This window comes from Bactrocera neohumeralis, chromosome 4 (genome assembly GCF_024586455.1).
Source record: "Bactrocera neohumeralis isolate Rockhampton chromosome 4, APGP_CSIRO_Bneo_wtdbg2-racon-allhic-juicebox.fasta_v2, whole genome shotgun sequence".
Lineage (NCBI taxonomy): Eukaryota > Metazoa > Arthropoda > Insecta > Diptera > Tephritidae > Bactrocera > Bactrocera neohumeralis.
Window position 1 is genome coordinate 88,460,607 of NC_065921.1, and position 13,337 is coordinate 88,473,943.

Consider the following 13,337-nt stretch of genomic DNA (forward strand, 5'->3'; position numbering starts at 1 on the left):
AAATTGTGAGCGGTCATAAATTTGAAAAGTGAGAAGATGAAAATGCAAGTTGCTGCAACACGCAGACGACAACAAGTTGTTTGGCTTTTCGACTTAACGCGCAACGCTTTTCAATTTATTATTTGCTCGTTGACGGCATAAGCCGACACAGTGCAGCTTAGCGTTCGTCTCGGGCGAGTGGCGGGCACTTGCTTGGCTTGCGTATGCAATTTTCCGAATTGGCAATAAAAATTGCTAACAACGGCAAATCAACAACCACTAAAATGCCGATATACATGCATACATTGAAAACAACCAAATAGCTAGTACAAACAACAACAACACCAACACTTGTTGGCTAACAACATTTTACTGGCATAACAGGCGATTCATAAAAATGAAAAGTCGTTTTCGTTGGCTGGTTTTTGCTGCTGTTTACACACTTTTTTATTGTTGCGGTGGTTCTTCGTTGTTGTAGTAGTGGTTGCTGTTGTTGCTGGAGGAAAATCTGTACGAAAATTGAAAATGGAAAGTTGCCGTCGTCTGGCCAGGTCTGCAGCTTGTTGGCGGTTCGGTGGCTTTTCTTGTGCTGCAACTTGTTGCGGCAACATGCCTAGCTGCTGGGCATGGCTGCCAGTCACTTGTTGCTTGCTGGCCATAAAAAAGTGTGCGATGCTAATTTTAGGTGGTATTTTTCAATGAACTCACATCGCTGTTGCAGGTTTGGCGCATGTTGTTGCATTGATGCGCGTAAAAGCGTGTCAGCGGTGGGCGCCAAAAGTTCATAAAAATATGCTGAGTGTGGTTTGAAGTTTATATTGTATGAATTTCCGCCGAATAAAGTAAATTTAGCCACGTAATTGTATGGCAACGCTATGCGACAACATTTTCTAATTGAATTTCGCTTAAGCCTGCCGACAGCTTTTGCTAAGTCATATGTGTCAACTGCCAGTGCATTTCAAAACTAATTAATTTTGTGTGTTTCGCAACTGCGGCTGCGCATGCGCATGTTTGTATTTATTTGTGTCAGCACCTTTTGCCTTGCAGCTTGCATCATACGGAACCGCACAGAGTGTCAACACCTACAACAATTTGCCAAGGTAATTGCCGATTTTATCTTCAAAGCGCTCTTCGTTTGTGTTTCATTTGTCCGCTTGTGGCTTTTTTGTTCGCTCGAATTGATTCATCGCCGTTTTGAGGCTATAAATTTGTCATTTGCCTTTTAGCGAAAACTCCTCTGCCAAAAGCGCGAACAATACAAATTCAAAATAAAGCATTGTTTAATATTTTTATTGAAAAAGTTGCGAATTTGCAATTTTGCTTTATTGTGCATAGTTTTGTGTGTTGCAAATTCCATTCAATCAGCTTTGTGCTGAAAAATTTTGTTTTTCGCAAATACAAAAGTAATAATGAGGTTGCCGAAAGAAAGGAGGATCTAATTATTGGTGGGTTTTTTGTAATATAAAGTCTAATATGTTAAATATATGATTTAATTAAGGCCTTGAAATAAGCAACTATTATGCAGTATAGGGTGCTCTCCAAGATGGTGCAGCTGCAGCAGGTTTTCTGAGATGCAGCTAGAAGGTGCTGGTTACAAATATTTGGAAACGTGTTTTTTTTGCGAAAAAGTAAAATCAAGCATGGGAAGAGTTTTTGATATATAAGAACAGTTGGTATTTTTGAAAAAAAAAATAAAAATAAAAATTAAACATGGTTGAACAGTTAATACTTCTGGGAAAAATAAAGATTAAACATGGGAACAGTATTTAAAATATGAGAACAGTTAGTGTTAACATTACTTATACCATGAAATATTCGGAAAAGTATTTAAAAATTGTAGAGAGCTGAAATGAAACTCAGTTAAATTGGGAACAGTTTTATAAATACGATAAAAGTTAGTGCTAACATTACTGAGAGCTTGAAAAGGTGTTTAAAAACTCGGAATAGCTAAAAATGAACTCAGTTGAAGTGGGAACAGTTACATAAAACAGCTTAAACGTAGTAAGTTCCGACTCTTGTTTTATTGCAGCGTTATTTAAAAGTGGGGACAGTTCTCAAGCTTGGGGACAGTTTTACAAAACATCTTTAATCACATTGTAATACTTGTCTCTTTAATTTATAGGTGAGAAAAAAATAGGCGCAAACTATTTATTAAAAAACAAAAATAGCTGTACGCAATGGAAAATTTTTGAACTCAAATTCGTAAACAGGACACCTCATACAAGTATAACCCATAGACCTCTTAGCACATCAGTCACAAAATGTTTCCTTCAGATTAGTAGAGTAGTGTTGTTAGATATGAACTTTTACTAAACGCTTTAACTAGTCACACACCACTCAAATACGCTATGGTAGCAGCATTAATGCACAGGTAAACACTAATTTCCTATTGGCTTATGAAATAGAGTCTTACCACCAAGCCAGTTAACCCATTTAGGCCGACTCAGAGTTATGTTTACTAGGAGAATTCCGAAAGCAAACTCGCGGTGACCAAAACTTTTTTAATTTTTAAATTAACTTTTTTGTTGCAATCATATTTTATGCACACAATTAACTGCACCCACACTGGCGCACATAAATACACCTTAATAAATATGCCGCCAACGCGACTTTAACTGCATTTTAAATTGTTGTAAATAAAAATTTGAAGGGAGAAAGCTAAAAACTGGGAATTGTTCTTTAAATTCGCCGCACATGATCGTAAAAACGAAAATGGGCACGAGCACAGCAACATACATATGTACATACATACATACAAGTATATATGATATATAAAAGCATAAAAGTATATGCTTTTATGCGCACTGAAATAATAATACAGCAATAATAACAATAACAGCAACAAATCACTGCAAGCATAGAAGGTAGAAAATGATTATGGCTGCATTGAAATGCGCTGACGTTTATTGATAGCGAAGCACTGATGCATATGAGTAAGCAATATGACACACAAATGCAGATGCATATATGTTTGTATATAAAATACAAAAACAATAAAGTACAATAACAAAAAAGGCCACAACGAAAAAGAACAGCCCACGGCCAGGCAAGTGACTTGAGCAACAAGTGACTAAGCCCTCGCCGCAATGACCGCTAGTTTGTCTACCGGTAATGTATGTGTGTGTGTGTGTGGCATTAAGCATAACGGTTTTGTGCTGGCAGCGCCGCTAAACCTTTCCGCGGTGGCGGTTGCAGTTATTAAAAGGTCAAAAAACTGTCATGTGTCGCTGGCAATCGGCGGTCAGTCAGCGCTGGCGAGCCGAGAAGCCGCACCGACCACTCAGCCACCGCACAGTTAGCCGGGCAGCCACGCAACCCAACAAAGTGCCGAGCAGACGGCGCGACGTGGCGACAATAATAATGACATCAACAAATAACTGAATGTATGTTAACAGGCACATACAACAATAATAACAACAACATTACTGCAAGCGCTGACGTGCAACAATACCGACCATTGAAGTCATGCCACAAAAAGCACCTGTACGGTACATTCAAGTCGCATGCTAGTATGGACATGTTTGTTGTAATTATGTAGGCGTGTTGTTGTTATTTACATACAAACACACACACACACATAGTAGACATGTACACAGTTAAGAATGCAGTTGTTGCAAACGTTGTTTAATAAGCAATAATTTTCCACTAATTACGCACGAAAAAATGTAAAAAAGCAAAAACAACAAGAAAACAAAAAAAGATATTTATATACATACACGCACATAGCAGCGCGCAATATGGCAAACGATTCAATAAAACAGCACAAAGCATGTACGCAGTAGCGCTTTTCCGCCAGCGTGGCGTCACAAAATGTGAAATCAGTCGCTCTTATTTATTGTTGTATTATTTGCTTTGTATCGCTTATCATAGGCAATAACTTTTGCTGCCACTACGCTGGTGCAGCGATGCGAAAAATTGCGTTTGAAGCGTTTGCTGTCATGGAAAAAGCTCCTCGAACAGAAACTGCGCACAACAAGTGCAGTTAGTGACAGCAATACAACAACAACAACAACAATGAAAACTACCAACACTTGTTATCATTAACAGACAACAATTGCCATGGCATTCAGCAATTGCAGCCATTGTTGCACACTTTCCTTTGCTACGCACCGTTGCGGTGAAAGAGAAAAGTGTCTGCCACTCAAGGCAGCTTAAAGGCGAAATATTGTTGCAACAAGTGCAATTAAGATAACAACAATTTATATACGTGATACTACTTGATATACTTGATGCCAAGTGAATAATAGAAACATATAACAGCTTTAGTATTGTGTGACAAACGTGCCACAATAGCGTCATGTCGCACACAACCTTACTGGTTCGCAGTTAACGCTAATTAAGTAGTTTATTTCTGCTACTCAGCATGTTTTTGTCATATGTAGAGTGATGAGTTGGAGGAAGTAAGTGGAAGGCGGCATAATGTATGTATTTTAAGTATCATTTCTGCCATTGTATGAGTTCTGAATATAAGATAAAACAGAATATCTATCATAATATCAAAGAATTCTCTTCTGAAAACTCATATAGTTAAGAGTTTTTGTTTTGTTGTATTTGCTTCATGATAAGCAAATTTTCAAGACTGGGAACTGTTTTTAGGAACAGTTAAAAAATATTGCATACTTAAATTAATCTCAAATAATTTGAATAACTTAGACGCGTACAAGTTTTAAGAACAATATTTTTGTTAAATTAACTTAATAGTTGTAACTTGTAACCATTTGAGACAACTCTAGACAAAAATTTAAATTTTATTTCAACAAAAAGGTATTATTTCAGTGTTTATGGCCTAATATTTTATGTTAATGAATATTAGAAGAAGGTTTTGTATTTCAAGCGTTAGAAATTAGAACTCTTTATGACTGGGAACAGTTTTAACTATAATTTATATCTTATAAATTTAATTAATTTTGAATGAAAATAATAGTTTTTATAGTTCAGGCGTGCAAAATTAGTACTTCTCATAACTGGGAACAGTCTGTACTAAACTCTATATCCTAAATTTTTTTTAAATTCATTTGGTAGTTTTATAATGTAAGAGAGAAAAATTATAATTATTTAAGACCGGGAACAGTTTCCACTAAACTATAACAATAACTTTGAATGAAAATGGTAGTTTTTATACCATAAACGCTAAAAATTAGAACTTTTTTCAGGAGTGGGCACAATTTCCACTAAACTCTACATCTATAATTTATTAACTTCATATTTAATGAAAATGAAATACTTTAAATGTGAAAAATTTGAATTAATCAAGACTGGGAAAGGTTACCACTAAGCTGTTAGTTGTTGTATAGTTTTTTATACTTTGAGCATTCAAAATTAGACACTTTCACTACTGGGAACAGTTTATACTTAACTATATCCTAAAATTGATTTACTTTTGCACGCAAATAGAAGTTTCTATACTTTAAGCATGGAACTATTCATGACTAGGAACAGTTTTAAATAACTCCATATCTTATAATTTATTTTATTTTCGAGAGAAAATGGTAGGTTTTATACTTCAAGCGTGAAAAGTTTGGACATTTTATGACTGGGAACAGTTTTAATTAAACTCTATGACTTATTATTTGTTTATTTTTTAATTAAATGATAATTTTGAGACTTAAAGCGTGGAAAACTAGAACTTTTCATTACTGGGAACAGTTTATACTTAACTCTATATTTCATAATCAATTTGTTTTTGAAAGAAAATGCTAATTTTTATACTTTAAGTGTCAAAAAATAAAACAATTCACGACTGGGAACAGTTTTCATTAAAATTTATGTCTTTCAATTTATTTAATTTTGAATGAAAATGTTGTTTTAATCACTCTGAAATTGCTTCACTTTCTTTGAATTGACAATTTCGATTTTATACCGTTAAATTAAGCCACTTCTTTAGACGTAGTAGTCTAACCACACTTTGTACTTTCTTTAAGTTATGAAAATTACAAGCCGAAGGCGCCTCTTTGTCCGACTTCAAACAAGTGTAGTCATACCCTGACCTTCATATATTTTTTTACCAATATCATTACGATTATTCACCATTGCCATAAATAAAATAAACCGCAGTAAAGTGCAAAACATTGAAAAATACCCTTTGCATACAAGCACATATCACACTTATTTATATTTTTATAAGTTGACACGGAAGTGATGGCGACAATATTTATAAGTACTTCAGCTACTTACTGTCTGCCTTCTAATAGTTCACGATAAAAATATATAAATACAACCATATCTTTATTTATTTATATTATTTGAGTGTGGTACTTCGCATGAAAGTTGTATGCATAATTTTCTTTATTAATAAATTATTGCATGATGTTAGCGAATCAACATGAATAAAGGCCCCTTACAAGTGTGCATGTGTGTATGTATGTGTGTTGCGTAAGTGAGTGTTTGTACGAACACAGAAAGTGATCATTGTATCATCACTACTTGCAATAATATGTGTGTATGTGTGTTTTGTTTGTGGCTTTTTCATTGTCCACGGGCAGCGCTTGTTCAAAGATAAGGATTGAGTCATCTGCGCGGTTACATGTATAACTGCATAGTGGCTAAGTGGAGAGCGCAGTTTAGCGCATTTTCGCTATTATTTATATTTTTATAACAATTGCGTATGCAAAAACTATGTTACACAATAAAAATGATGTTACATATGAAAGTATGCATATATTATATGTACGAGTAGCTCTCATTTATTAAAGTTACAATTATTGCTTTACTCAAGCAGCGGTAATCCCAGCAAGTTAAGCAAAAGCAATTACTTAAATATGTTATATTGTTTAATATGAAAGCTGAAACGAAATGAAATTCACGCGCATTCCTCTGCTCATTCACACATTTCGTTTTCCTTATTAATTATAGAAATAGAAAGTAATTACCATTAGCAGTTAGCATTACCAAACAGTGGTGGCGTATTATAACCGCACTCACAAGCCAACACAAACACAACATACGCACATTCAAATGACGCCAACACTTGCAATAACAACCACGCCAAAATTTAGTGTGCCACAGCGAACAACAATAATTTGCTGAGTAATCATCGTCGCAAGCTGAATAATCTTGCGAAGCAACAGTTGTTTTGCTCATTATATTCACATTAAACGCAATGCGCCAAACAACTAATGAAGATGAACAATTTTAAGCGCCGCCGTTTGGGAGAATGGGCGTCCACTTGCAGTTAATTTGTTCACACTTTTTCGCTTAGCTGCTGTGGCGTTTATGAGGGGGCGCGTAGTAGTAGGCTTCGCGTTTAAAGAGGAAAGGCCTACACACAGCGCAGATTTCATACTCGCTTATGTAATGGGTGTAGTGAAAATTTTCATTTTCCATAAATGGACAATGTAGTCAACAACAAAATGCAGTTAAACGCTTTGCACACATTTTAGTTGCATGAAACTGGTGGGAACACCTCTTTTATGTTTGCTTACGCAAGAGCTGCGCTTAGCATTGCAATAACTTGTGAGCGCTTTATAGTTGGCGGCATAGTAAGAAAAAAGATGTACATATATAAATTATATTATCTCAAACCACTTTTTAACTCAAAAATAATGAAAAAGTCGCAGAAAAAAATAAATGTTTTAAATCCTAAATACTTTCTACGGCTGTTTATTATTAATTTTTTGTACCATTTGATTTCAATTTTATGAGATACTTAAGAGTCTATTCTTTTTGGTCTTAAATTATATATACCGCGAGCCTGGGAGCAGTTTTTTTTAGTAAGAATATATATTTTAATGATAAATAAATTTATAAAGTTATATTGTTCTATGAATCCTTTCTTTAAATTATAAACCTCGTGTGTCTGGGAACAGTTTTTCTTCAGTAAAATATTTTCATCTGAGTACAGTTTTTTCAGTAAAAATAGTTTAAATATATAAAGTTTTTCGTAACGATGTGTCTCATTATTCTATGGCAATCGTATGGATTCGTTTTCTTGGGAACAGTTTTTCTTTGTAGCAGAAAAATATTTCAAAGGTATAAATTTAGATTATTTATATATTTGTGATTATAGTTTTTTAAAAACTATATAATTTGTGTGCCTGGGAACAGTTTTTATGGCTGTAAAAAATGTTGTGTCGATATAATATCTCATTCTTTAATATGTATGTATTTTCGTCAGGTAATATATTTTCTGCGCCTGGGAACAGTTTTTCGCTGATGTAGAAATTATTATAAAGATATAAAGTTTCATTGTTTTATGGATCTATTCCATAATTGTCGCTGTAAAAAAGTTGTGTATATATATTGATCTTCTTTTATACGTACATTTTTGTACATTTTGTATTGTATTTTTACCATGTTATATATTTCAGTTTTGGGAACAGTTTTTTTTCAGTAAAAAATGTGTAAACATATAAAGTTTGATTCGTCTATGAAGCTTTTCTTCAAAATTCATATTTCGTGTGCCTGGGAACAGTTTTTCTTTGTAGTAGAAAAACATTTTAAGGACATATAGTGACATTATTGTAACTACATTCAATATACTGCTGATTATTGTTTAGAGCTCTAACATTTATACAGCCATATCACCTTTTTATCAACTGTTTTACACATTTTACTTAATTTCAAGGTAATGCACACATCATTACAACACCTTTCTAAACAAAATAATGATAAGTGTCATTGAAAATGGAAAGTTTTTAACACTTAATCTGAAGTTGATTTGATAGGTTGAAATGTTGAAACTTTGACCTCTGGAAAACTCGTCAATTACAATTGAGAAAATTCAATGCAATTAAACTGAAGTATATTTGTAAAGAAACACCACTCCATGCACTAATATCGTGCTATTACCATGCTGGTTAATAACAACATTTGAACAATCTTAATAGCTACTAATAGTTCAAATTATGCACAGAAATGCAAAATTGCAGCAGTGATCGATGCAGCCTTACATACACAAATGTATGATATGCAAGTTTAAATCGCAGCGAGTTGCTCATGTGGCAATAGTAAATTAAAATCCAAAATGTACCGAGTCGAAATCGAAAGATTTCAAAATTTCGATCAAAGTCCGCAGTGAAAAACAAAAAAAAATAAATGAAGATGCTTTCCCGAAAATGTAATTTCGCATACCAAATCAAGCAGTAAATTTTCAGTAAGTACCAAAAATGCCGTTACTTGAATTTCTGCGGAAATAGTTTTGATTCTTTAATTGCCACAGCTTTGGAAAACCATCATTTAAATTATTTCACCATGAGAAATTATGAGTCAATGAGTGGTTACTAAATCGGTTACGGCTGAAGTCTTCTCAGAAGTGATGATGCAATATCCAATTATACAAATATGTATAAAGGTATATATGGTATGCATATGTGTAAATATCTTTACATGTAAGTGTATATGAAGTATAGCGAAAATTTTCCCCCACTGAGTTTAAAAAAATTAGAAATTTGCTGGTTCATATCGTCTGCAATTTTAATTCCATTTTATTCGGCTTTGTCTATAACATTTTTACATTTATCACTTCCTTTCGATGTGCGTGTGTGTGTATGCACTAACTTTTCAATCACTCTCTCCTCATGGACACTCCTTGGCATACCACTGGCATTCTGGTGCGTTCTTGCCATTTCCTTTTCCGCCCTGCCCAAACACGTAACGCCGATTGTTGTTGTACATCGAGTCACTGGCACAGATGAGGCGTCCATTCTGCTTAAATATCAGCTGATTTTGGTAGAGCTCAACAGTCCAGTCGGCATTGTTGGGTTGCTGGAAGCTGGAGTGCCAAGCGGCCACCATATTAGACTGGCCATTGTAGCTGTTGCGCTCCAAATAAGCGACGCGTTTCGACTGGTTGTGCTTAAGCGTGAATTTCAATTTCGTCTGCCGATCGTTGGACACATCGCTCACTTGCGTTGTCCAAGGGCGTTTATTGACATTGTTGTTATTGTTTTCAAAGACGAAAACATAATCACGTTGGCCATCAATGGCCCTGTCGGCGGCATACATGTGCTGCAAGTATTTGCGATTCATCAAGCAAAAGTTTGGCTGGAAGAAGATAAAGTCGAGCGATGGCGGCAGATAGCTTATGTAATCGTTCAATTTGCGCTTCTGTTCGTTGGTCAAACTGTAGTAGTATTTGTTCTTTCTGATATTCAAAAAGTAGTATGCCACATTGAAGTAGTATTTGTCATTCACATCGCCGGCATCGTCGAATTTCTGGAACAAATACAATTGCAACTTGACCATCTTCTTGTAGGATGCGGCCGTGCCAGTGTAGATTCTATCCAAAGCGTAAGCCAAAGCGGTCGCATCCGCGCCAGTATAACGGCTATTGATGGCCTGCTCATTCCAGTTGTTCACATTTAGAAAATTCAAAGCGCGCTCTTCGATATCGCTCTCATCGATATTGCTGGCGCGAGCCTCTGGTGAAGCCGGCGCGTCCACTGTATCCACAGGGTTTGGCGCATCCTGCGGCGCTGCTGCTGCCTGGCCCAAAACTACGGTTAAAATTAAAATCGCTGCGCTTACTTTGCTCAACATTGCTTTCGACATTTGCACTTTTGCTCTTGAACTGTTTGGCTGAAGCTCCGACGACTTGTATTTATGGGTGCTGCTCCTTGGGGCAGTTCTCACTTATCAATTGAGTTGATTGTGCTCAAGTATCGATAGCAAGTAATTGTCATTCTGCTGGATTCAAGTGTGCGCAAATAAAAGTTGTTTATTCGGCAACAATTGAATTGCGAAGCTTCCGCACCTGCTAAGCGCGTATCAATAACTAGGTAAAGCGTTAGACACAACTTCGATAGTGAAATGCGCACTTATATTATAAAGTAGGCAAATAAAAGGTAATTAGAACAATACTCTAGATAAACACAATCAGTGATGCAACACCCCCTATTTGAATAATGAGGAACGATACAAGTACGAGTATTTCGATTTGAGCGTCTGGCAGGTGGCTTTGTAATAGCACTTTCTTTCGGATATCTTAATATATGTGTAGTATATTAAAAAGTACTAAGTCGTAAAGAGTTAGGCAGTTAATTCAACGGGCTTCAACGCCAGCGGTGTGTGTCTTGCTTGATCCAAGTTTCGAACCTTTCTGAACAGCTCCTTTACATTTGACGTTTAGACATTGCTTTAAATCGATAATGGTGTCTAGATATAGATTTTTTGGACTATTTCAGACTTTGATGTAGAAGTTTGATGTTCCTAACAATACACAAGGTACAAGGCTTCAACACCAGCGGTATGTGTCTTAGTTGAGCCAAGTTTTCAGTGGTGTGTGTCTTGGTTGAGCCAAGTTTTGAATCTTTCTGAACAACTGACTTACTTTTGACGTTTAGACATTGCTTTATATTAGATAATGGTGTCAAAATGTGGAGTTTGAAGCTCCTAACAATGCGCAAGGGTATATAGTAATACAAAATACTTATGGCAGTGGAAGTCCTATACGAAATTGATATCAACACAGATTTATCTAAAAGGGCGTACGCTGGAATGACAGCTTTATGCCATAACTTTAGTTAAGTAAAGTACTTCCGCTGAAGTAATCTTGATACTTGTTAACTTATCTAATCTAACCAATTGTTATAAAATTATCAAACGATAGGCCACTCCACTGAAAATAATTCCAGGGTTATATGATTCAAGTAACTAAAACAAACATGATGTCATGGCCACTTGAAGATGATACTTATAGTGATTGCCCTTAATTAAATTGCTGGAATATAAGAGAATATTATTCTTATAGAAAAATCCCCTTTCATTGAAGTAAAATTGTAGGTAACTGCACACAATTGCTCAGACAACGCTCACTCAATGTTGCCACACTGCGTTTTTCGCTTGTTTTCCTGAATTTCACCAATCTTTCAACTGCACCAAATTACAAGATCAACATGATCCATCATTTTAAGAAAATATCAAAAAAATTTGGTAAGCCATAAACGGGCCACACAATCAATCTTTGGCCACAAAACAAATTTCATTGTCATGATTTAATTACTTTATTACATGCGAGCGGTTTTATAAAACCCAGAAGTCTGTGGTGAAAGATTCAGTATTAAACATACAAAAAAAAGAGACTTAAATAAAGCGCAAGATAAATCGCCAAGGCAACGTCTTACCGAAAATAATTTCACATATTTTGTGGCACAGCCCACCAGCGCACAAGCAACGCTACTCCCGAAGGAAGGAAGCACGAAATGTTCTTAATAAATAATTCAATTTATTATCGAGACAAAGAGGAGAGTGAAAAGTGTGCCGCAAGCCAGGTTTGCGCGCAAGTTGCATGTGTTGCATGTGTGTTGCACGCTTAAGAAAGCGGTAGCCAACTCACTGCCAAGGTTGACCGAAGGAATTAATAATGGCCAACAAAATTTTGATGAGCGCCGCAATGCATGCATGCAGACACACACACACGCAAGCCACTTTGCCTCTGAATGCGTGTGTGTTTTTGTGTTTGAGGAGGCCACACACGCGCCAAATGCCCGACAGGCAGCAGAGGGCGGCAATAAATGTTTGGACGTGGCTGTGGCAGCAGGCGGACACTTTCCTTACAAATGCGCGCACACACACACTCACTCACATATATATGTACTTACAAGAAAAACATGTGAGTGCATTTTCAGAACGTTGCTGCTGCTGCAACGACAGCCGATAGCCTCCGGTGCGGCATGCGGCGGCGCGGCGCTTTAATGATTTTCAATCTACGAAATGAGTGAGTTTTTAATAACCAACAGTTATGTGGCGATTTGCCGTTATTAAGTAGTACAAATAAAATGTGAAATGCGAAAGGCAGGAAAGCAGAAAAAAGGGGTTGAATTCTTAAGAGAACGCTCAATGAAAACGCTTAAGGCTAAGAAAATGATGCGATGGAATTGATTGCTACTCAAAATAAAAACAAAAAATAAATAAATAACAAAATGTAGTGAAAAAATAATATATTTTTAGAGTTTGGATACCAAAAATAGTGGTCAAATTACTAAATTTGGTTAATTAGTGCTTTGGGGAGGGGCAAAGCTGACCTAAAAATAGAAGCAGGGAGCGAAAAGTTAAATATGTAAATGTGGGAATTAGGTGGAAATTAATGATGATTTTAGTATATCAGATAAATTGAAGAAATTGCTTTCTTGATATCATATTAGCAGATGAGCAGATTATTCATATCTGCTGAGCTGAGTTGTTGAGAGAAGAGCGGAGGATAATAGGGACTTAAGCACACAACTTAAACATTGAAGAAAGGAGAGAGAAATATATTAGCTTCAGTGACGTAAAACTATTGTGGGTGTCAAAGTAAGCTAATTTAAGGGCTTACAAGGGTTTCAAAGCATCAAAAAAAAAAAACAAAATAAGAGTGTCATATTAAATTCTAGAACCTTTCTAGATTACTGTCAATTTCATCAACAACACAAGCTTACGAGTGC

The 13,337-nt window shown here is 35.8% G+C and overlaps 2 protein-coding genes across 3 annotated transcripts in view; both read right to left on the minus strand.

Annotated features, from left to right (window-relative positions):
- The window catches only part of LOC126754844 (serine-rich adhesin for platelets), a 99,565-nt gene that overhangs the window by 54,522 nt on the left and 31,706 nt on the right, over positions 1–13,337 (minus strand). The window lies entirely within an intron of this gene.
- Positions 9,365–10,492, minus strand: LOC126754845 (uncharacterized). The gene has a single exon (XM_050467030.1). It carries the CDS (start codon positions 10,465–10,467, stop codon positions 9,493–9,495), a length of 975 nt encoding a protein of 324 aa, XP_050322987.1. The 5' UTR covers positions 10,468–10,492; the 3' UTR covers positions 9,365–9,492.

Excerpts from the sequence above, each read along its gene's own strand:
- LOC126754845 (XM_050467030.1), bottom strand. The coding sequence starts at position 10,467 with ATGTCGAAAGCAATGTTGAGCAAAGTAAGCGCAGCGATTTTAATTTTA.